Source organism: Dipteris shenzhenensis, chromosome 21 (genome assembly GCF_047967505.1).
Source record: "Dipteris shenzhenensis isolate YYH24624 ecotype China chromosome 21, Dip_SZ_1.0, whole genome shotgun sequence".
In the NCBI taxonomy this organism is placed as follows: Eukaryota; Viridiplantae; Streptophyta; class Polypodiopsida; order Gleicheniales; family Dipteridaceae; genus Dipteris; species Dipteris shenzhenensis.
In genome coordinates, this window is record NC_141616.1 from 54,568,238 (window position 1) to 54,591,430 (window position 23,193).

At 50.4% G+C, this 23,193-nt stretch overlaps 1 protein-coding gene across 1 annotated transcript in view; it reads left to right on the top strand.

The window, feature by feature from the left end:
* LOC147889082 (alanine aminotransferase 2-like) overlaps window positions 1-23,193 on the top strand; it is a 261,417-nt gene that overhangs the window by 133,617 nt on the left and 104,607 nt on the right. The window contains exon 10 of the mRNA XM_087392259.1: window positions 12,534-12,608. Coding sequence (XP_087248385.1) covers window positions 12,534-12,608 — 75 coding nt within the window. The remainder of the gene's footprint in view (window positions 1-12,533; window positions 12,609-23,193) is intronic.

Here is a 23,193-nt window from a genome sequence, read left to right on the forward strand (position 1 = left end):
CAAGGCAAGCCCACAGCATACAGGGAGAAGAAGATGTCGCGGACCTTGTTCTACTCGACTTATATATGTCAGAAGCTGCCCCCCCAACGACACAGGAGGTTCATGAAACTACATACGAGGTGGTTGGACTACCATACAGAGGAATGCTCAAGCAAGCACAAAAAGGAAAGAAGAGAATGGGCCCAAGTGCTGCCTCTACATTTCAACCATTTCCAGAACACACCCAACCGTCCTATCCGAGCTCTTGGATGGAAGAAGTAGTGGGGAATTTTTCTCTAGATGATTCTCCTGCGCACCCAGCAGTGGGAGTAGAAGAACCGAACAACTCCACATCAGGAAGCATACCTCAGGTTGACCATGCCAGGGATTGGAGGTATCTGAACATAGGGACAGAAGACCAACCACGACATCTTAAGGTAGCCAGTTGGGTCTGGGAACATGACTATCTCCTTGCTGCATTGTCTGATTTTTTTCAAGAGTATGTTGATGTCTTTGCCTGGTCATATAAGGATTTAAAGGGAGTACCCACTGAGTTCATGGAACATCGCATCGATCTATATCCGGAAGCAGAGCCGGTGATCAGGGGACCATATCGCATGAATCCTAACTATGGCAAGGCTGTCCATGCTGATATTCAAAAGATGGAGCAAGCAGGTTGATCTACCCTGTTGACTACTCCGAATGGCTTAGTGGCATCGTAGTGGTGCCCAAAAGAGAGACTGGAAAACTCCGAGTTTGTGTCGACTATAGGAGTTTGAATACCGCCACACGTCGGGATAGGTTTCCTCTCCCCTTCACTGACAGGGTGCTAGAAACCGTAGCTGGTCATGCTCTCTACTCCTTCATGGATGGATACAGTGGGTATAACCAGGTTCGGGTGCGAGAGCAAGATCAGTTAAAGACTACCTTCGTCACCCAATGGGGAACTTATGCTTACCGGATGATGCCTTTTGGTCTATGCAATGCACCGGCCATGTTTCAACGTCTTGTCACCAAACTCTTCCAAGAGAACATCGAAAAGTTCCTTGAGGTATTCTTGGATGACTTCTCTGTGTTCAATGGTAATAATGCTTCTCACCTTGAACCTGCTATTCAGACTGATCACATGAGTAAGTTGAGGTGGGTTTTTGATAAGTGCAGAGAAGCTAGGTTGTGCTTGAATCCGGATAAATGCTTCTTCCTCGCCTTGCGAGGGGTCCTCCTTGGCCACATCGTCTCAGCTGAGGGAATGACCACGGACCCAGCAAAGGTGGAAGTGATATTGACCTTGCCTATTCCTCGCACACCCAGAGAAGTCAAGTCTTTTTTGGGACATGTGGGTTATTATAGAAGATTCATCAGGTCCTATGCCGACATAGCGGTGGCGTTGACGGAACTCCTTCGGCAGGAGCAATCCTTCAACTGGTCGGCACCTCAACAACTAGCGTTTGACAACCTCAAGGAGCGTCTAGTAAAGGCACCCATCTTGCGTAACCTCAATGGGATGTCATTTTTCATGTGCATGTAGATGCAAGTGGGCTGGCGATTGGGGCGATATTGGCCCAACCAGATGAAGAGCACAAACTCGACCTACCTGTGTACCTCGCAAGCAGACAACTCAATGGAGGAGAAAGAAACTATAGCACCACTGAACGCGAGGGCTTGGGCATGGTCTATGCCATGACAAAGTATCGGCACTATCTCTTGGTGGGCAGTAAGTTTATCATCATTACTGATCATCAAGCTCTCAAGTACTAACTGAACAAACCAACGCTTGGGGGGAGAGTGAGTAGGTGGATTCTTCTATTTCAAGAGTTTGACTTTGACATCCTTGTGAGAGCAGGCCGATTACATCAACCAGCAGACCACTTGTCAAGGATCTCTTCAGGTGAAGCAGCCATAGGAGTTGATGATGACCTTCCAGATGCGGGCCTCTTCCGTGTCGATGCCACAGTACCAAAAGATGACTGCCTGTTTGCTGTGGACTGCTTTCCCCCATGGTATGCAAACATTGTACACTTGTTGTCTACAGGGGAGTTCTCCAAAGGGTTAACTCCAGCACAAAAGCGGAGGCAGATTCTTCAGGCTGCTCCTTTCAAACTGATCGCGGGTCATCTGTACAAGTTGGGGAAGGACCACATTTTAAGGAGGTGTGTGCTCCCTCATGAAACACAAGCCATCCTTCAGGAGGCTCACTCAGGAATGGGGGGAGGTCATATGGCACCAGAGGCCACTGCTAGAAAGATAATGCGCTCTGGGTTGTGGTGGCCAAAGCTATTCCAAGACTGCTATGCTTATGTGCACCGCTGTGACTCATGTCAAAGAGGGGGGCCGAAGCCTACCCGACGGGAGTACCTTCCCCTTCAGCCATCCAGCCCTGTACCACCCTTCTATAGATGGGGATTGGATTTTGTTGGACCCATCTCTCCTGCAACTCGAAGAGGGAACAAGTATGCTCTGATTGCTACTGATTATGGCACTAAATGGGTGGAGGCTAAGGCAGCGAAGACCTGCACTGCTCAAGTTGTGGCCTCATTCTTGTATGATCAAATCATTTCTAGGTTTGGATGTCCTGTGGAATTGATGAGTGACAGAGGTACCCACTTTCTCAATGATGTCATCGCTGACCTCATCACCCAACTGCAAATTGTTCACAAGACCTCTAGTTCATACTACCCTCGAGCCAATGGTTTGGCCGAGAGCTCCAATCGGACCATGTCTCATATTGTGGCTCGGTTATGCCTTCATTCCTTGGCAGATTGGGATATTCTACTACCAGCTGCTCTTTTTGCTTACAGAACAGCATACAAGGCTAGCACTGGATATTCACCCTTCCAGCTAGTTTACGGCTTGGAGGCGGTTATGCCCTATGAGTTCCACATGAAGACCACTAGGGTCATGGCAGAGATGGATGATAACTTGGAGGCATGCACACTTGAGAGATTATGGGATCTTGAAGCCTTGGATGAACATCGTCGTGAAGCGATCCTTGCTCAGGAAGTCTGGCAAAGAAGGCAGAAGGCATGGCATGACAGAAATCTCAGGAAGAGGGAATTCCAAGTTGGCAGCTTGGTCTTGTTATATTCCAGTAAGTTCCTGAAGCATAAACCCAAATTTGTCAGTGGCTGGACAGGGCCCTTCTTTATCACAAGGATTATTCCCAGTGGAGGGGTTTATTTGGCCACCTTGGAGGGCAAGAAGTTACCAGCACCTGTAAATGGCTCACGGGTAAAGAAGTATCATCCACATTGACTCTCTCTCTTTGGATAAGGATTTCCATTCCTATTAGTTGAATTTCTATTTATTCAAAAAAAAAAAAAAAAACAACAACAACAATGTATTCCCTTTCCTAACCCTGTCAAGCTTCTACTCTCTGCCCAGTTGCACTCTTTGGTGGGAGACCAATAAAAACTGAGTTTTTCCTTCTCTGGCAAGACGGAAACAGCCCTTGCCTTCTCTGACACACACTTCTCCTTAATTCCTCTTCACCTCTCTGTCACTCAGGTTGAACCTCTGTTCACCCCTGTTCACTCCTAGGTCACCCCTGTTCACTCCTATGTCAACTCCCCATGTTCACCTCTCTGTTACCTATGTTCACCTCCAGGTCACCCCTGTTTCACTCCTAGGTCACCCCTGTTCACTCCTAGGTCAACTCCCCATGTTCACCTCTCTGTCACCCATGTTCACCTCCAGGTCACCCCTGTTCACTCCTAGGTCACCCCTGTTCACTCCTATGTCAACTCCCACTCCCCATGTTCACCTCTCTGTCATCCATGTTCACCTCCAGGTCACCCCTGTTCACTCCTAGGTCACCCCTGTTCACTCCTATGTCAACTCCCCATGTTCACCTCTCTGTCACCCATGTTCACCTCCAGGTCACCCCTGTTCACTCCTAGGTCACCCCTGTTCACTCCTATGTCAACTCCCCATGTTCACCTCTCTGTCACCTATGTTCACCTCCAGGTCACCCCTGTTCACTCCTAGGTCACCCCTGTTCACTCCTATGTCAACCCCCCATGTTCACCTCTCTATCACCTATGTTCACCTCCAGGTCACCCCTGTTCACTCCTAGGTCACCCCTGTTCACTCCTATGTCAACCCCCCATGTTCACCTCTCTGTCACCTATGTTCACCTCCAGGTCACCCCTGTTCACTCCTAGGTCACCCCTGTTCACTCCTATGTCAACTCCCCATGTTCACCTCTCTGTCACCCATGTTCACCTCCAGGTCACCCCTGTTCACTCCTAGGTCACCCCTGTTCACTCCTATGTCAACTCCCCATGTTCACCTCTCTATCACCCATGTTCACCTCCAGGTCACCCCTGTTCACTCCTAGGTCACCCCTGTTCACTCCTATGTCAACTCCCCATGTTCACCTCTCTGTCATCCATGTTCACTTCCAGGTCATCCCTGTTCACTCCTAGGTCACCCCTGTTCACTCCTATGTCAACTCCCCATGTTCACCTCTCTGTCACCCATGTTCACTCCTAGGTCACCCCTGTTCACTCCTAGGTCACCCCTGTTCACTCCTATGTCAACCCCCCATGTTCACCTCTCTGTCACCTATGTTCACCTCCAGGTCACCCTTGTTCACTCCTAGGTCACCCCTGTTCACTCCTATGTCAACCCCCCATGTTCACCTCTCTGTCACCTATGTTCACCTCCAGGTCACCCCTGTTCACTCCTAGGTCACCCCTGTTCACTCCTATGTCAACTCCCCATGTTCACCTCTCTGTCATCCATGTTCACCTCCAGGTCACCCCTGTTCACTCCTAGGTCACCCCTGTTCACTCCTATGTCAACTCCCCATGTTCACCTCTCTGTCACCCATGTTCACCTCCAGGTCACCCCTGTTCACTCCTAGGTCACCCCTGTTCACTCCTAGGTCACCCCTGTTCACTCCTATGTCAACTCCCCATGTTCACCTCTCTGTCACCTATGTTCACCTCCAGGTCACCCCTACCCCTGTTCACTCCTATGTCAACCCCCCATGCTCACCTCTCTTTCACCTATGTTCACCTCCAGGTCACCCCTGTTCACTCCTAGGTCACCCCTGTTCACTCCTATGTCAATTCCCCATGTTCACCTCTCTGTCACCCATGTTCACCTCCAGGTCACCCCTGTTCACTCCTAGGTCACCCCTGTTCACTCCTATGTCAACCCCCCATGTTCACCTCTCTGTCACGTATGTTCACCTCCAGGTCACCCCTGTTCACTCCTAGGTCACCCCTGTTCACTCCTATGTCAACCCCCCATGTTCACCTCTCTGTCACCTATGTTCACCTCCAGGTCACCCCTGTTCACTCCTAGGTCACCCCTGTTCACTCCTATGTCAACTCCCCATGTTCACCTCTCTGTCACCCATGTTCACCTCCAGGTCACCCCTGTTCACTCCTAGGTCACCCCTGTTCACTCCTATGTCAACTCCCCATGTTCACCTCTCTGTCACCCATGTTTACCTCCAGGTCACCCTTGTTCACTCCTAGGTCACCCCTGTTCACTCCTATGTCAACTCCCCATGTTCACCTCTCTGTCACCTATGTTCACCTCCAGGTCACCCCTGTTCACTCCTAGGTCACCCCTGTTCACTCCTATGTCAACTCCCCATGTTCACCTCTCTGTCACCTATGTTCACCTCCAGGTCACCCCTGTTCACTCCTAGGTCACCCCTGTTCACTCCTATGTCAACTTCCCATGTTCACCTCTCTGTCACCCATGTTCACCTCCAGGTCACCCCTGTTCACTCCTAGGTCACCCATGTTCACTCCTAGGTCACCCCTGTGCACTCCTAGTTCACCCTTGTTCATTCCTATGTCACCCCCCAAGCTCACTGTCTATCACCTATGCTCCTCCCTATGTCACCCCTTGTTCCTCCCCTGTTCACCCTAGGTCACTTCTTGCCGCTCCTTGTTCACCCCTCAGTCACCCATGGGCACACCAATGTCACCCCTTGTTCATCCTTGGTTCACCCTTGGTTCATCCCTCCTTCAGCCTTATTCAGCCTCATTCATCCCTATGACACACTCATCCAATGGCCTATACAGGAGAAAGTAAAATTCAAATTCCGATTTTCCCACCGTGTTCATTCAAATATTTCCTCTTGCCCACACCGCTTTTTCTCTCACCTACCACCTCCCACCAAGGCTATATTTAGCCACCAAATTCAGCGTCGGTCCTTCATCTCACCTCCCAATTCCGACCAGTGCTATATTTAGCATTTGGCTAAACTCAGCGTGGATCCTTGGGATCAGCTCATCCATCGCATCTTACAGCCCACTGATGGTATTTTTGGCTTACTTTCCTAAATTTGGCTCTCTTTGCTTGTGTATTTATGGCTGTCCCCCCCCTCCAACGAAACCATACGCAGCTTCCTTCCCTCCATCGGTGAATTCTCCTGCAGCCCCCTTCAACGACAGCAGCCCCTCTCTCTCCATAGCGAATTCTCCTAGCAGGCCCCTCTCTCTCCATAGCGAATTCTCCTGTATCCTCCCCTCCATCAGCGTTTTCTCCTGCAGCCCCCCTCCTTCAACGAATTCTCCAGCTCCCTTCCCTCCATCGGTAAATACTCCTGCAGCTTTCTCTATCAACGAATTCTGCAGCGCAACCTCCTGGCAGCCCTGACCTTGGATCGCAACTCCATCTCAGCAGCCCCTCTTCTCGCACGCAGCTCTCGCAGCTCCCTTCCCTCCATCAGCGATTTCTCCTGCAGCCCCCTCCTTCAGCGAATTCTCCAGCTCCCTTCCCTCCATCGGTGAATTCTCCTGCAGCTTTCTCCATCAACGAAATCTGCAGCGCAACCTCCTGGCAGCCCTGGCCTGGGATCGCAACTCCATCTCAGCAGCCCCTCTTCTCGCACGCAGCTCTCGCAGCTCCCTTGCCTCCATCAGCGATTTCTCCTGCAGCCCCCTCCTTCAGCGAATTCTCCAGCTCCCTTCCCTCCATCGGTGAATTCTCCTGCAGCTTTCTCTATCAACGAAACCTGCAGCGCAACCTCCTGGCAGCCCTGACCTTGGATCGCAACTCCATCTCAGCAGCCCCTCTTGCTTGCACGCAGCTCTCCCTGCTCCACCATCTTGCCTTGGATCGCATCTCCACCTCCTGGCAGCCCCTCTTCTAGTGAGTTGTGCCAGCTTCCTGCTCCCTGCCCACCTCCACACCCTGCGCCATCTCCACTCTCTGCGCCACCCTGGGCCAACTCCAACCCACTACGCCACCTCTCTTCTTCCACTTTGCGCCACCTCTCCATTGTGTTCTATCTTTTCCAGCTCCATCTCTCTCCTCTTGCGTTCTCCTTGACTCCATCTCCTTGCAGTCACTCTGGTTGCTAATCCCCTTCTCAGCAGACCTCGTCATCAGCTCCCCTCCTCACTATCACCTCGCCAGCTTTCCTTTCTGGACCTCGTCATCGACTCCCCTCCTCGTTATCACCTGGCCAACTTCCTTCTTGCCTCGTCATCAGCGCCCCTTCCTTTCCTGCTTCCTTTCTAGCCTCCGTGCTTCTCCATCAGCTCCCCTTCTCATCGCCATCAGCTCCCCCTCCCTTTCCTGCTTCCTTTCTAGCCTCCGTGCTTCTCCATCAGCTCCCCTTCTCATCGCCATCAGCTCCCCCTCTTGTTACCACCTGCCCCACTATCTCGTTATCTCTCAGCGGGCTTGCCAACACCTCGAGAGCAGCTCCCCTACCTCGTCATCAGCTCCCCCTCCCTTTCCTGCTTCCTTTCTAGCCTCCATGCTTCTCCATCAGCTCCCCTTCTCATCACCATCAGCTCCCCCTCTTGTTACCACCTGCCCCACTATCTCGTTATCTCTCAGCGGGCTTGCCAACACCTCGACAGTAGCTCCCCTACCTCGTCATCAGCTCCCCTTCCCTTCCTGCTTCCTTTCTTGCCTTGTCATCACTCACCTTCCTGCTTCGTCATCAGCTTCCCTTCCTGCTTCGTCATTAGCTTCTACTTCACCTCTTGTTCTTCTTCATGCTCGAGAAGAAGTCCAAGTATAAGCCACGGTTGCCCAGAGATAAGCTCTTCATCCCTTTCTATACCGCCATGACGTCTCAGGCAGCCTCTGCAGTGCACATGACCTCACCCATGCCTACAGCCTCTACAGCAGGGCCGACTACATCAGCTAGGCCGACTTCATCAGCAGAGCTAACTTCATCAGCAAGGCCAACTTCATCGGTAGGGCCGACTTCATTAGCAGGACCGACTTCATCAGTGATGCATCCCCATCTTGGTCCGGACATCACTATCATCTCGGATGGAGAGCCACCGCAATCAAGACAGCAGCGGGGGGTTCTTTTCCACTCTCAGAGCTCCAGTGCCTCTTCTTCCGACCATGGGGGCTCAGATTACACCCCCTCTGCACGGAGACCACATTTAGAAGGGTCGGGTGGGCCAACGGAGATACAGAGCCCTTCGATAACCACCCCTCCTCTCTCCCACGTTCAGGTTATGTTTAAACCTCTTCTTGATCCAAACCTCAAACTATCCTCGGTATTGACATCTTCCGAGATCCAGACCCTGGGTCTAACTGAGTTCGACAAGGTCATCTTCCCTCCTGTGGATGTGGAACTATGTACAGGATTTATCAGATCTTATGACTCTGTCACAGACACTTTTGAGTTCATGGGCTCCAGGCAGCTTCTCACACCCAATTTGGTCTCACAGTACATGGGGCTCCCTGCTCTCCCTATTCAGCCTCCTTCCGACGATTCACCACATCTCCTTTCATTCCTTTCACAGTGCAAACCCAACAGGAGGGGATATGATTGCAAAAAGGTTTTGGAAGGTGGAAGCAGAGAAGCAGTGATCACACGCTACTTCTTCACTCGCTTCTATTCAGCACCCGGGCATTACTACATCGCGAAAGGTATCCGTCCTGCTCTCAATGCTCTCTTCACCATCACTCAGTATGATTTTGCATCCCTCTTTTATTCAACATTCCGGGCCACTGTTCGAAATCGCACACGCCGAAGCACACACACCTGTACTTGTGGACCTCACCTCACCTACCTCTTGCACCAGTGGCGGGCTGCAACGCCTGCACTTTTTCCTCCACCTTCACATACTTCATCTTCTCCTCACCGCCCACCCTCCGCTCCTATGATCCCCCACTTGAGATCAGCTCCACTGGCCCTTCGTGCGGCCCCAGCATCCTCGGCCTCTGCTGCATCAGTCTCTGTCCTCTCTTCCTCTCCAGTCCCCATTCCCACTCTTGCTCCACCCACATCTGCAGCACAGGTTTTTGAGCCATCCCCTCTTGGGCCAGCCTCTGGAGCTTTGCCATCCGTTGCTCATGCAGGAGTCGCCTCTCCATCCATCCCCTTCGAGGCAGATTTTGATTTCCCTGATGATGTTCTCCCGGTCACTCCCCTGCCCTCCTCAGGTCTCACCCACCATGGCATGACATTACCACTTACCTCCCCCGCAGTAATGACCATTCCCCCTCCGATCATCTCATCAGGGTCAGTAGGGTGCAAAGATATGCACATTGGCCCCCCAACTCAGGGGGATCCCTCGACAGAAGTTACGGCAGCAGGCACCTCTGCCTTGGAACCTCTTGATGGAGAGGCATCAGAGCGACACAGGTTATTGAACTTGAATCTTACTTTGGGAGCCACTGGTGATGCGAAGACACCACCCCGGGTGTCTCGACGATTGACCCCTGAACCAAGTATGGAGGCTGCTGAACAGGACTTACTGGAAACTCGACCTGGCGAGGTTATTTTTGCTGGGGGTAAGATACCTTTTCAAGCGGATTGTCCTCCACTTCCTCAAAATGATATGTTGGATACCTACTTCGGATCCTCCTCAGGAGATCTATTCACCCATGAGGCCCAGATAGAGGAACAGAGTCAGGAACACAAACGGCTACTGTATGCATTAAAGCGGAAGCAGTCTCCTGTTTGCATGGAGGAGGAGGACCTGGACCAAATTTTCACACTTCCCTTGCAAGAGACAATCGCTTCCATCAAGAAAGTATCCCAAGCTCCAAGTTGTTACCTAGACATCGACACACTGGCTCCAGTGGCAGCTCTCGAGGACCCAGAGCAAGAGGGGATGAAAGCAGCCTTCGAGGAATATGGCGAACTCATTGACATGGCTGACCGAATGACCTATCGGGACAGGTATGCATGGGTTAAAAGATCTCTTCATATGGCTCAGCGCATTATAGATGACAGCTTCATTCAGATGGGTGCCTCCCTCTTTAATACTACGGGTCAGGTTTGCAAGCTTCTGTCACAGAAGCAACACCTCCGCTTGGAACATGAGAAGCAGGTAGCCAGCATGCATAAAGAATGGGATACAACATTGCAGGTGAAAGAAGCGGAGTGGGGAGCAACTCTACAGGCAGGACGAATTTCAGCAAAGGAGGCAGAGTGGACAGCCAACAAGAAAGTTTTGGAGGACAATCATTCAGCCCAACAGACTCAGATCCAGAGGGAGCTTGCAGCCCTACAGGACAGATACACCTCACTGGCTGAGGATAAGCATACTGTGGATCAACAGGTGGAGGTGGTGCGGAGTCAGATGAAGCAGATTCTCGAGGAGGAGGACCATCTCCAAGCTTCACATTCCAAGTTGCAGGACAACTTCCATGGATTGCAAGCTGAAAATGCTGCTCTCAAATCTCGATGTGATCATTACAGGTCTGGTTACCACAGATATAAATCCAAATACGAGGACATCCGCAACCTCATGGACACAGTCGAGGAAGAGGCAAGGACCAGCCCCGGAACATCAGCACACCTACCACACCCACCCCCTCCCCCTCCGTGACCTTCATCCAGCAAGCAGTAGCTCCTGGATCTTTTAGTTCGGCATTTCTTTTTGCGAGCTCTGTCCATTTGGATTCTGCAGTCTCATGTAAATAAGGAATTTTGGAGTTGTATGGCCATGAGCCAGTTTTTTTTTTCTAAGTTTTACAGTTGTATGGCCATGAGCTAGTTTTTTTTTTTTTTTTTTTTCAGTTTTACAGTTGTAAGGCCATGAGCCCTTTCTTTTCAGTTTTGGGATATCAACCACAAGGTCACTTTCTTATTTGTAATTTATACTTAACTTTCTCTCACACAGATCCTCAGTCATTCACCGGGACGGTGAATGATAGTGGCGGGGGATCTGTTGTACTCAAAGTTTGTGGCAACTCACCAAGAGTCACACCTGGGTCACGTCATGGTCACCTCAGCAACATGCCAAGTTGTTAGACCTTGGTCATACCTAGTCGCAACGTGTTCACATATGTTCACATCTTGGACACATGGAACAGACTTGGACATGACTTGACATGGAACAGACTTGGACATGACTTGACATGGACATGACTTGGACATGACTTGACCTGGACATGACTTGGGTATGACGGAAGCAATACATGACCGAAGAGTGCCAAACCTCAACCGCGACTCACCATGGTCAAAGTCAATCAGAGGGAAGTACTGGCGCAATGGTACACGGGATACACCTGTTGGTGCACATGGGAAGCAGTCCAACAATTAAGAGGCATAGGTGGTGCACCAACCCTCTCAACCAACTAGTGTCAGGAGCACATGGAATAGGCAGGAGAACACATGGAGCATGGGATTCACTGACCCAGGACAGGCTGGAGTGTTGCGGAAGCCATCAAGGACAGAGCGGCCCACAAACGGTGGAATGGCTAAGGATGGCTAAGGGTGCAAGAAGACATCCAATAGGAAGAGGGAGAGGAGATTGGGAGCGGGGGGTGGAGCAGAGGAGGAGAAGGTGAAGAGGGGGAAAGGGAAAAGGGAGAGGGACATTCTGGCAGGGGCGAGAGGCGTGAGTGAAGGAGTGAGAGGCTAGAGTCAAGAGCTCGCCTCATGTGTATCTTCTGGGAGTGTATCAGTCATCTTGCTTTCTAATGAGTTATGCTACTTCCCATCTCTGCTCGCTACTCTAAAATCTCTTTTCGTTGTGTTCTCCTCCCCTCCTCTCCCTTCACCTGGTACAACGGACCTGTGTCATGTGGTTGAAGTTCTTTGCTGTTCATGTCGAGGGTTGGCTTTCATGATGTTGTTCCGCTTTGGTCTTCTTCTTGCTCACATCACTTCAGCACTTGTACCGCTTGCACATAGTTGACACCATCTACCGCTTGCACATAGTTGACACCATCGACAAGCACTCACCTACGTACCATCAGTGACACTTATGGCACGTCTTACTCGCTTCTCGCACCAGTGGCCCTAGGCCTCCGGTAATACTTCCGGAAGTGTTAGGAAACCCCCCCCCCCCCTCAGACAAAGACCACAAAGAAATCTCCATATTCCATCAACATTTCTCTTAGGAGTCACAGATTACACTTTGGAATGATGTGTTGGTGACTCTACCCTTTGTAGTATCCCAGGGGTATACTTTTACATACACAAGTTGTGGGCTCTTTGGTCTTTTATAAAGCTTTGGATATTGTTCTGTATGTAAAATTTTAGATAGGGTTCCAGACCTCTCACCACTGGAATCATCCTGAAAATTATGGTGTAGCATAGAGATGTCTATCTTGGAGGCTGAATAAGCAAATCTAAGTTGGAGAAATGTGCTGTGCAGGTGCTCTCAGAAGAGAACCAGCAAGAGATTGTGCAGTTCTGCAGGGATGAATGCCTGCTTCTAATTGCTGATGAGGTAAACACTGGGTGCTATTAAATATACAAGCTAACTAGTTAAGTGGAGTGATTAATAGAAATGCCTTAAAACTTTCTTATTAATAATAAGAGACTAACACTAAATGTCTATTTGACAAGCTAGCTGCACATTGTGTTTACGTTGGCAGTTTCCTTCAAATGATGATTATGCACCTCTATGCACATCTGGTCCTTCGTCTGTGCTCTTATATGTACTAGATTACCCAGAAATATCAAGGATGGTGGCACTGTGCACATGTGCATCCGATTTCCTGATTCTGTTTAAAAATTTGGCACTGTCACCACGAACTTGATTTCAAGTCCAGTTTTCTTTTTGCACAAAAGAATCCTTCTATGAAGTAAGATGAAATCTTGTGCAAAAGGGAACCAGGGACAGAATTCAAACCATTTTATGGTTTCCCAAGTCTTAAAAATGAATCATGAGGAGCTATATCCAAAAACAGAAAAGCGGATTGAATTTGGTCGTTCGAGAGCTGCTGCTGCTCCCTGCCTACCCCTTGCTGCCCTCTCCAGCCCCTCCCTCCTTCCCTTCCCCGCCCCTCTCTCCTCCCTCCCCTCAGCCCCCTCCCTGCCTCCCCTCTCCTGCCTCCTTCAGCCCCCTCCCCTCCCCTCCCCTCCCCTCCCCGCCTCCCTACCCCTGCCCCTACCCCCACTTCACTCAGCCCCCCTACCCCTGCCTCCCTCAGCCCCCCTCTCCGCTTCCCTACCCCCACCCCTACCCCCGCCTGCCTCAGCCCCCGTCTGCCTCCCTACCCCCGCCCCTTCCCATGCCTCCTTCAGCCACTCTCTCCACCTCCCTACCCGCACCCCTAGCCTCACCCGTCCCCGCCTCCCTCAGCCCCTCTCCCTGCCTCCCTTCTCCCAGTCCCTTCAGCCGTCCCCCCCACCCCTCTCCCCACCTCCTCGTCCGCCCCTTCCTCCTCCCTCCCCTGCCCTTTCCTCTCCTTCTCCCAGCTTCTTCCCTATCCTAGCCTCTCTACTACCACTCTCTCTACTCTTAACCCCTATCCTAGCCTCTCCCCCCTTCCACCTCTCTACTCCCACCTCAAGTCCTAGCCTCTCTCCCCTCAGCCTTCACCCTCTCCTCCCCTTCCTCTCTCCTAGCAGCAGTTTTAGTCGGACGGAGCTCAACAGTGTTCGAGTCGGCCTTCCCACCTTGATTGTGGCTCAGCCGCCAATCCTCGCCTGCTTCCATCGGCCGCAAAAACCATCACATTCTCAAAAGATGAGTTGCAGCAACTCAAAAAAGATACAGAGCAGGAGAGCTCGACATCACTCTTTGCTCGCATCCATGGGTCCCACCCTTCCAGGTTACAGGCCAGGGACTGGATGCTCGCCGTTTTATCTGGAGACCTCGCAGGGCACTCCAGAGATGTTCGTGTGCTTGGTCGAGGTTTCTTTCAAATTGTTTTTGATTCCCTAGATACAGCAGGTGCTATGCTTGAGGCCAGTCCTTCAGCACTGAGCTCCAGAAGGATTTTCTTGATGCCCTTCTCGTTGGTTTTGACCCTGTGGAGGAGGATGGCCGGATGATTTCACTCTTCCTCAAATTTCCCGGCCTCCCTCAGATGTACCATTGACTCTTATCTTCCATTGGAGCCGCTTTCGGGATGGTCACCGAAATCCCCCCCCTCCCTGGGATGCCTTCTTCGGTAGCAGAGGCAGTCAGGTCGGGTGGGGTACAACGTGTTAGGGTCGTTGTCTCTGACCCTAAAATTACGGATGACCACATCATGCTCCAGCGTCCAAATGGCTCATTCTTCTGGCAGAGAGTCGAGATCACTGGGAGACAGAATCAGTGTAGGATTTGTAGGACCCCTGGGCACTTTGCCAGAGACTGCCCAAGGAAGAGAAGAAAGAAAAGGCCCAAAAGGTCTATAGGTGTAGCGCCTCGCAGCACCACCTCGGTTGGACCCACTTCATGATCTACTAGTAGCACATCCTACCACTTGTCACGCTACTAGACCTTTCACCTCTCGTCTAGGACCGGCAGCTACAGCCTCTCGTCCTAGACCTTCTTCTACAACGCGACCAGGATTGTTGCAACATGCTATTCCAGTCGTCCCCCGTTGGGTGCTAGTCAGAGTTACTGAGCCAATTCCACATCAAGAGGCTACTGATGGCGCCACGGACCCTTCCTTACAGGCAGGAGATATTCTCGTCCTAGTTCGTGCTGATGAGGTTGCTCCTGTCCCCTCAGATGTTCATGTGAAGGAGCTTCCATCTATGTAGCAATTCGTTGCTGAAACCCATGCCATACTCCATGCTAATGCTACTTATATGGCCAAGCTTCATCAGCGCTAGGCCGAGCTACATTAGCGCCCCCCTTTCTCTTCTACTCGTCTTTCTTCACCTCTTGACAGAGACAAGGGGATTATTGCTTCTACTCAACCTTCTGCAGGGATCCTCCGCACACGTGCACCAGATGCATCACTTAAGAATTCTTTTGCAGTTCTGGCAGACATGGCAGGGTTTGAGTTAGAGGAGGAGTTTGTACCCTCTACCTTTGGGGAGCAGGTTGTTCAGATTACCTTGGATAGAGATTCCCCTTCTGCAAGTGTGGGAGTGCTTATGATAGCCCATAGCGGGCTGTGCTTGGTGATGCAGAGGCGTAAGGGCCTGGAGTCCTTTGTGGTAATATTGCATAGCAACAGTAGCTCCGTGGGTCCAGGTAGGCCCGCAACAGCGCTCAAGATAGCCCCGCGTGGCAAGGAGCACCTGTAAGTTGGAGAGGGGGGCAGCTCGATGGCATAGCAGCATTAGCTCCTCAGGGGAGGAGTGTTGATAGCGCAGCCTCACAAGTGATAGACAACTCCCCACGTAACAACAGGGCTGGGAAAGGGCAGCGTAACAGTTGGGCGGGGAAGGAGGGGGTTGGCGAGGAGGGAGGGAGGGGGCTGGCAGGGAGGGAGGAGTAGAGATAGAGAAGAAGAAGAAGAAGAAGAAGAAGAATATATTATCGTCCTCTGAAGACCAAAAATCGGCCTATGGGACCTGAGCAATACAAAATCCTCGTACACAAAGACTCCTCCCTTGGAGGGGAGGGTATTAAGAGAAACTACCTTTATGTATTAGGTGAGTTCCTGTGCTTGAAAAGCTTATAGACAAACGTTCCTAAAGCTGGGGGTGACCCGCTATGTAGCATATCAGCCAGTCTGTTATGTCCCGAGAGAAGAGAGAGAGAAGAAGAAGAAGAAGAAGAATATATTATCGTCCTCTGAAGACCAAAACCGGCCTATGGGACCTAAGCAATACAATATCACAAGTACATGAAAGCTCCTCCCGAAGATGGGAGGGTGGAAAGAGAAACCACCTTCTAGGATTCAGGTGGATTCCTATGCTTGAAGAGCTTATACACAAATGTTCCTAAAGCTGAAGGTGACCCTTTATGCAGCAAATCAGCCAGTTTGTTATGTCCCTCAAGGAGGTGATTGAACTCTTCCCTAATGTGTGCATAGTGAGGGCATATCATTACCATGTGTTCTTCTGTTTCAACCATACCTTGATCACATAGTTGGCATATTCTACTCTCCCTTGGCATCTTTTTCCATCCCCCTGTTTCTATTTGCAGCTGGTGTGATCGGGTGCGAAGTGAGGCTAAAGCCCTCCGTTTATGCACTGCTATAGGTGTACATATGTACTTCTGCGTTGTTGTCTCCCTTCCTGTATAAATTGACCAATATTCGGGGTTGATATATGTGCGATAGTACTCAAATTTATCTTTGTTTTCTGCTGTTTGCCATTTCCTGTGTAGTGCATTCAGCAGGTCATAATGAAAAGCCTCTTCATCAATCTCCTCTGAAGAGTAGTTTAAATACTCTTCTACTTCCCACTTCTTGAACCATTTTTTTAGGTCCTGTGCCCATCCGGATGTCAAAATCTTGCCCTTGTTTGTCTTTTGAAGCTTCTGACTTTCATTCCATGCTCTCTTTGGTAGCCTTTCATTATCCATGCACTTGACCTTTGTGATGTATCTGAGTACTCTCTTCAGAGCATGTAGCTCTATGGGTATACATCCTGTTTCTAGGAGTAACAAAGAGTATGGTGTAGTAGCCTTGATGCCCAGGTGCCTCCTAATGAAAGACTTTTGCATTTTCTCTATCTCATTCCACGTTGATGGGGTCCGTAGGAGGCCTCGCGGGGGAGAGAGAGAGAGAGAGAGAGAGAGAGAGAGAGGGGTCCGTAGGAGGCCTCGCGGGCCTATGGGACAAAGTATGGAGTCAAGTAGCTCATACAAACCACTATGGGCCGGGGCAAAGGGCTCACTAACGCCCTTGCTGAGTACTAAAATGCTATACTAGTACAAAATAGCAAAAAAAAGTAGCAAAATAGCACGAGGGTGGCATGAAAAAATCAAGTGCTCAGAGCTAGAGTCCCAAGTGCATGAACCGGCTCCACGTATCCAGGCTCCATGGTGGCTCTTTGATGAGATGCAAAGAGCTCACGTATCTGCATCTGTCGGGCAGTCTCTCGTGGTGGTGGAGGGCGTGGTCTCCTTGATCTTTGGATCTGATGGGCTATGTCAAGGGTGATGCCTCGCCTCGGTCGACGATCTCCCCTCAGGAGAGCTGAAATTGGTCGAATCTGGTTGCCTATCGTGCCATGTAAGGTCTTTGTGTCCCTCGCCTAGGAGTGCTGTGTCAGCTCTCTCCACCGATCCATATCTCTCTCATGTCGGCTAGCTCCTCCTCCTCTACCCCCCAGAGTGCCCTGGAGTTGAGTCAAATGCATAAAAATCTGTGACCTGTCTCTGTGCTCGGTCTACCTCAGTATCCTGTGGTGCGGTGGTCCCATCCTGCTACTCTCTGATATGTCGTAGTAGTGTCTCCCTGTGTCATCGCATCTCCATCAGGTAGAGCCCAATACAGACCTGAGCCTGGAAGTGGATCAGTCGTGAGAGTGGCCCAAAGTCGTGCCCCTCCTGAAAAAGGCAGTGGTAGCGCCCTCGGATCTCATTGTAGGCTGGGCAGACACATAGAAAGTGCTCCTCTGTCTCGACCGCCCCCATCGTGCACAGCTTGCAAGTCCGTTGCTCTCTGGGTATGCGTGCAACTCTCCCTGCCTCCATCCTCAATTGATGGGACGAGACCCGCATCTGTCCGATGGCAATCCTCAGTGTGTGTGAGACTCCTCTGTCCTTGAGATACTGAGGTCTGATGATGAGCCCATCCTCCGATACTCTCGGTTGATGGTCATAGGAGAGTTGGGTGTTGGTGGGGAACTCCTGGTCCCCTCCCCAAGTGCGAGATGTGTGGAGCTGGAGGAGATCTAATCGTATGATGCGGTTAATCTCATCCCATGGGATCAACTCGGGCGGTGCATCCATGCTATACTAAAACGGGGGAAGTCGATCCATTTGAATGCCGTGACTGGCAAACCATGCAGTGATGCATGCAAACCATGTTGTACCTACCCCACTCTCTGCTAGTCGTATGGAGGACTCTAGTGCCAGCCTTGGAAGTCTCTCGCGAGGTAGGTCCGAAACTCTGTGGAGGAAAGTCACTGTTTGAAAAATGGCATCAACCTGGAGAGGGGTCATGGCAAACTTTGCCTGTACTATCTAATGAGGGGACGGAGGGCTTACTCGGAATCATCCTAGAGTCCATAATCACCTGTAGCCGCTCAAATCTCCTCCATTCTACTGCTGAAAGATCACACCCCCAAAAAGGTGCCACATGCATGGCAGTCGGCCTTACTAGAGTGTCGAAAAGCCAACACTTCGTCGGTGGATCCTGGAAGTGCGCATGGAAGCACTGTCGCTCTAGTTGGGCCAAAGCACCGTGCCCCCGTGTGAGTCGTGCTCTGGCTGCATGGGTCATTGTGAAAACTGGCCTTGTGAAAACTGCACAATCTCCACTGGCTGACTCTGGTATGTAAAGCTATGTCGGTGAAGCACTGTGTAAGAGGTGTTGAAGATCATGAACTTGGTCTTACCAAGGTTAACCATCAGGTTTTTCTCTCTGTAGAACACCTCTAGGGCATCTAGATGTCTCTGTAGTCCCTCTGCCAAAGATGACAGGAGGCAATGTCATCCGCGCATAATAGAATCTGTATCATCAAGTCTGCTAGTGGTGCTCCCTCGCCTCCTATGAAAGATGTAATCTCATCAATGTAGAGCCCGAAGAGAGTTGGTGAGAGAGGGCATCCCTGCTTTACTCCGATCGTGCTCTCAACCTAGTCTGATAGGCCTCCTGGGACACGTACTCTCCCTCTGACGGAGTCGTATAGGCTCACCACTCCCCAGATCAGAACCTCTGGAATCTGCATATCATGGAGTCTCCTGATCATGCGGGATCGTGGGACAGTGTCGAAGGCCTTCCAAAAGTCTACAAAACAAGCGTAGACTTTCTAGCGTCTCGACCTCGCCTCCTCAATGATAGTCCTCAGGGTGAAGATGTGGTCTAGTGTGGAGTGCTGTCTTCGGAAACCTGCCTGCCCTAGAGCACGCTGCCCATGTGCGCTTGCCCTAGAGCACGCTGCCCATGTGCCTCTGTATGGCTATTGATCTCCCTCTCCAGTATCGATCCATAGATCTTGGCCAACGCGTGGTCAATCATGAGAGTGCGATAGTTTCCATAATCCATGGGGTCACCCGCCTTCTGTATCGGTACTATGGTGGTGGTACTCCATGAGGGTGGGAAGCCATGACATATGGCATGGTTGAACATTTGTGCTAGTACCAGAGCCAAAACCTCGTGTCCATGATCGAAATGCTCAGCAGTCCGTAGCCCCTCATGGTCCTGTGCTCTCCGGTTATGAAGCCGGCTGAGTGCAGCCCGCACATTCTGTGCAGTGAACAAGTGGTGGGTCTGGGCATAGTGGACATATCAGGTGGTGCCTGCATCGGGACATCATAAAGAGAGCATGCATAAGTGTGCCAAACACCTGGGTGTGTGATGGGTATAGGTGACTTCCCCTCCGATAGAAACCCCCAGCCAATGGTGGGATCCCCCCCTTGAAACGAACTGATCACCTCATCCATTCTATGGGTGAGGAAGGCCCGCCCCTTACGGCATGTCAGTCGCCGTGAGATCCGCTGTGCCTCGGGTGATGTCAAGTGGCCAAGGGCTCGCTCATGTGTGAGGTGAGCTCTCGTCTCTCCGCACTCATCATCATACCAAGGATTCTGTGGCATCTTCCCTAGTGAGGCACGTGCAGATCGAGTCGTGGGGAAAGACCTAATGGTTGCGTCCATGACTACTGTGGCAAGGGTGTTTGAGGCGTGGGCGAGGTCTACATCATCTCCAAGTAGTAGGGCTAGAAGTCCCTTCGCCAAGTTGCTCACATAGATGAGGTCCAGTGCACGATCAAAGTGAACCTGTACATGAGTGGGCGCGGGGGGACCCTCCTTGAGACTGGCATAGTGGTAGAGATACAAAAGGCTAAGTACGAGTGATCAGCACAGAGTGGGGGAGGGGGCACAATAAAGTCGTATATCCATGAGGTAAAGGCCAAGGGACCCAATAGGTAGTCCACTGTGCTTGTCCCTCCGCCATGTGGAAAACAAGTGAGACCACGGGATGATGGCCATCTCTGTAGACCATTGTAAATGATCAAATCATGAACAACCCCTAGCTCAAGTAGATGTCGTCCATACTCTTTCACCTGTGGTGCATTTGCAGAGTGTCTCACTATCCCGAGCTCAACTGCATCTGTTCTGGTACTATGAGGGAATCCAATGCAAAGTCCAGTAGGCCCACCTACCTGTTCCTTGTGCGTGCATTGAAGTCACCAAGAAGGAGGGTATCCCCCTGCCTGGAGAATTCAGTGATATCATCCTAAATCGACTCATACGGGCTGTGCCCTTCTGTGGTGACCTCACGTGCATAGGATGAAGTATCTGGGGGGGCAATAACACACCACTATGAGAATCGGTCGTGCGTCTGGTAGCTGGACTCGTATCCACATGTGTCGCGCATGCTCCTCTCTCCGTGCCACTGATATGAGAGGTCTCGTGTGATCTAAAGAGGATAGCCACTCCCCTTGAACCCCGCACACAAGTGTCTCTCCTCGTCTCATTCCTATGAGAGGACTCCCATGTATATCCTCATGTGTTTCAGTATAGAAGACCATGTCTCTGTCAGTGTATGTCTTCGAGAAACCACCTGGATCAGAGCAGAGTGTGCCATTGCAATTCCACACTGCAATTCTCAGTCCACTTTGTGTCCCATTGGCCCGACACCGTCATAATTCACCCTCTTCTTTCTCTTCCTTTTCTCCCTTCTCCCCTTGGTCCTGATCTCCTCTCTCTCGGATGATCACCCTACCATCCCTGTATGCAGCCCATTTCCCTGCTTCTCTCGCTGCCAAGACGTGTACCATACCTTCCCTCTGGTGTTCCTGCTGTAGGAGGGTGAGGTCATCGTCCAGGTAGTTCCGGGTTCCTTTCAAGGTCACCCTCGTGCTCATGAGGGTCTTCCTATCCATGGCTGTTTGGAGCTTCATCACAAGTGGCCTTGTGGGTGCATCGGGCTTGCCAACTCTCCAAGCTGTCTCACATGTCAGGTTCACACCCATTTTGGTGAACAAAGCATTTGCATCTGCCATAGGAGTATCTCCTACTATGAGACCTCGGACTAAAACATCTAGGGCTTTACTGTTTCTCCTTTTATCCTCCTCTAGAGCATCTGAAATGAACTCTTTCTTGGGGATAGCAGAACCTTTCTTGACCACATCTCTCCATTCCAAGATTGCAGCCTCTCCTTTCTCGATTTTCTGGGTGAATTCAGCATGTTTACCCTTCATAGTGTCTTGCAAAAATGCCAAGTCTTTTCTGAGTTTTTCATTCTCAGATTTCAGTTCATCTATGATCTTGCATCCTTCTTCTGAAGTTCCCTTTGCCCCCTTGAGCTGCTTCATTTGTTCCCTAATGATGTTCAGCTCCTCGTGTAGGGATGGCTGAAGCTCCCCTTCATCTCCGTGTGTATTTGCCTTCAATTTTACATTCTCGTCTTGGAGACTAATCACCTGGGCTTCCAAGCTCTCTATCTTGGATGTAAGAAGACTGTTTTTCACGTCAATATCTTGCATCATATCCATCTGCATTTTCCCAATTTGTTTTGCCCATTTTGCATGCATATCTTCTTGCCATCCCTTCATGTCGTCATTCATTTGAGCACATATGTTTGCAAACTGATCCTTCTTGTATTCTTCCAATTTCTTTTGTAAGCATTCAATTTCAGCATCTTGTAGCTTACATACCTCTTTGATGGTGGATAGACATGCTTTGGCATTCCCATCCTCTACTTTCTGCCCTTTGGTCCAAATTATGCTGTATTTCCTGTCTTTGTCCCCTCTGGTTTTCTGATGGGGTGAGCTTTCCATGGCCTCTTTTTTCTGATTTTTCTGCTCTTTTACATACATATATATATATATATATATATTCCGGCAGGCTCTTCTTGGTTGGACTGCCCACCACCTAAGTGCTGCCCATAGCAACCCTTGAGCTCAAATTTGGATGATCCTCGTGAAGAAATAATTTAATTATTTGCTGCTTTAATTTTCTTGCAGGTCCGGGAGCTAGAGGCGGTGTGAGGCTGGATGGCAGAGTGCCTGGCAGGCCCCAATAACCTGTGGGCTAGGCAGGGGCTAAGACTTCCCCCCCTCTGGGCCTATTCTTGCAGGCGCCTAGGGACTAGGTGATGCGGGGCTAACAGCAGGCCCCCGGACCTATTATTGCAGAGAGAGAGAGATGTATTAACGTCCTTGGGAGGTCTCGCAGGCCTATGGGACAAGGTACAAAATACACCAAAAAGGAAAATCTCATACAAGCCTCAAGGGGCTAGAGCGAAGGGCGAGCTAGGTCCCTTGTTGAGTGCTAAACTAATCTACGGAGCTCAATAGCTCGAACAGAATCAGATCAAATACAAATATATGAATCAGAGTCAGAGACTAGCTGAAGTAGGCTGAGAGCTGGGACTCAGAAGCCGAAATACGGCATCGTGGTGGATCGTTTGTGGGTGGCAAAAATGTCTCGGATCTGCGTCTGTTGGGTTGTCTCACGCAAAGAAAGAAAGAAAGAAAGAAAGTCTATTAACGTCCACTGGAGACCAAAAGGTCTATGGGACAGCAAGAAACCCTCTAGTACATCTACTTTAGGGAGGGCACATGGCAGCTCCCAAGGAGTGCAAAAAGCCACCCACATTATTTAAGATACCTACATGATAGTCTGAAAGAGTAAACAGCCATACATCAGTTTAAGACTGAGAGTCTTTTGGTTTTGAATTGAACTCTCTGATTAGTGCTACGCCTTCACGGTAAACTGCCCATTTTCCCTTCCTTTCTGGCAGCCCTGACTTTAGCTAATTCAGTTGCCTTAATCTTAAGTTGAACTTGTGTAAGCTCCTCTGCTATCCATACTTTGGTGCCCTTCAACTTGTAAGATTGTCCAAGAATCTTGATCCGCATATCTTTTGACTTCAATGTAAGGATTGCATGACCTTTATAGTGCAAAATAGAAGCTCATCATCCTGCTCATCATCATCCACCCATTCAATGTTGGGCAAGCTTGCTTTGATCTTTGCCAATATTTCACTGTATGTGTCCTCCTCTTTGTACCAATCTTA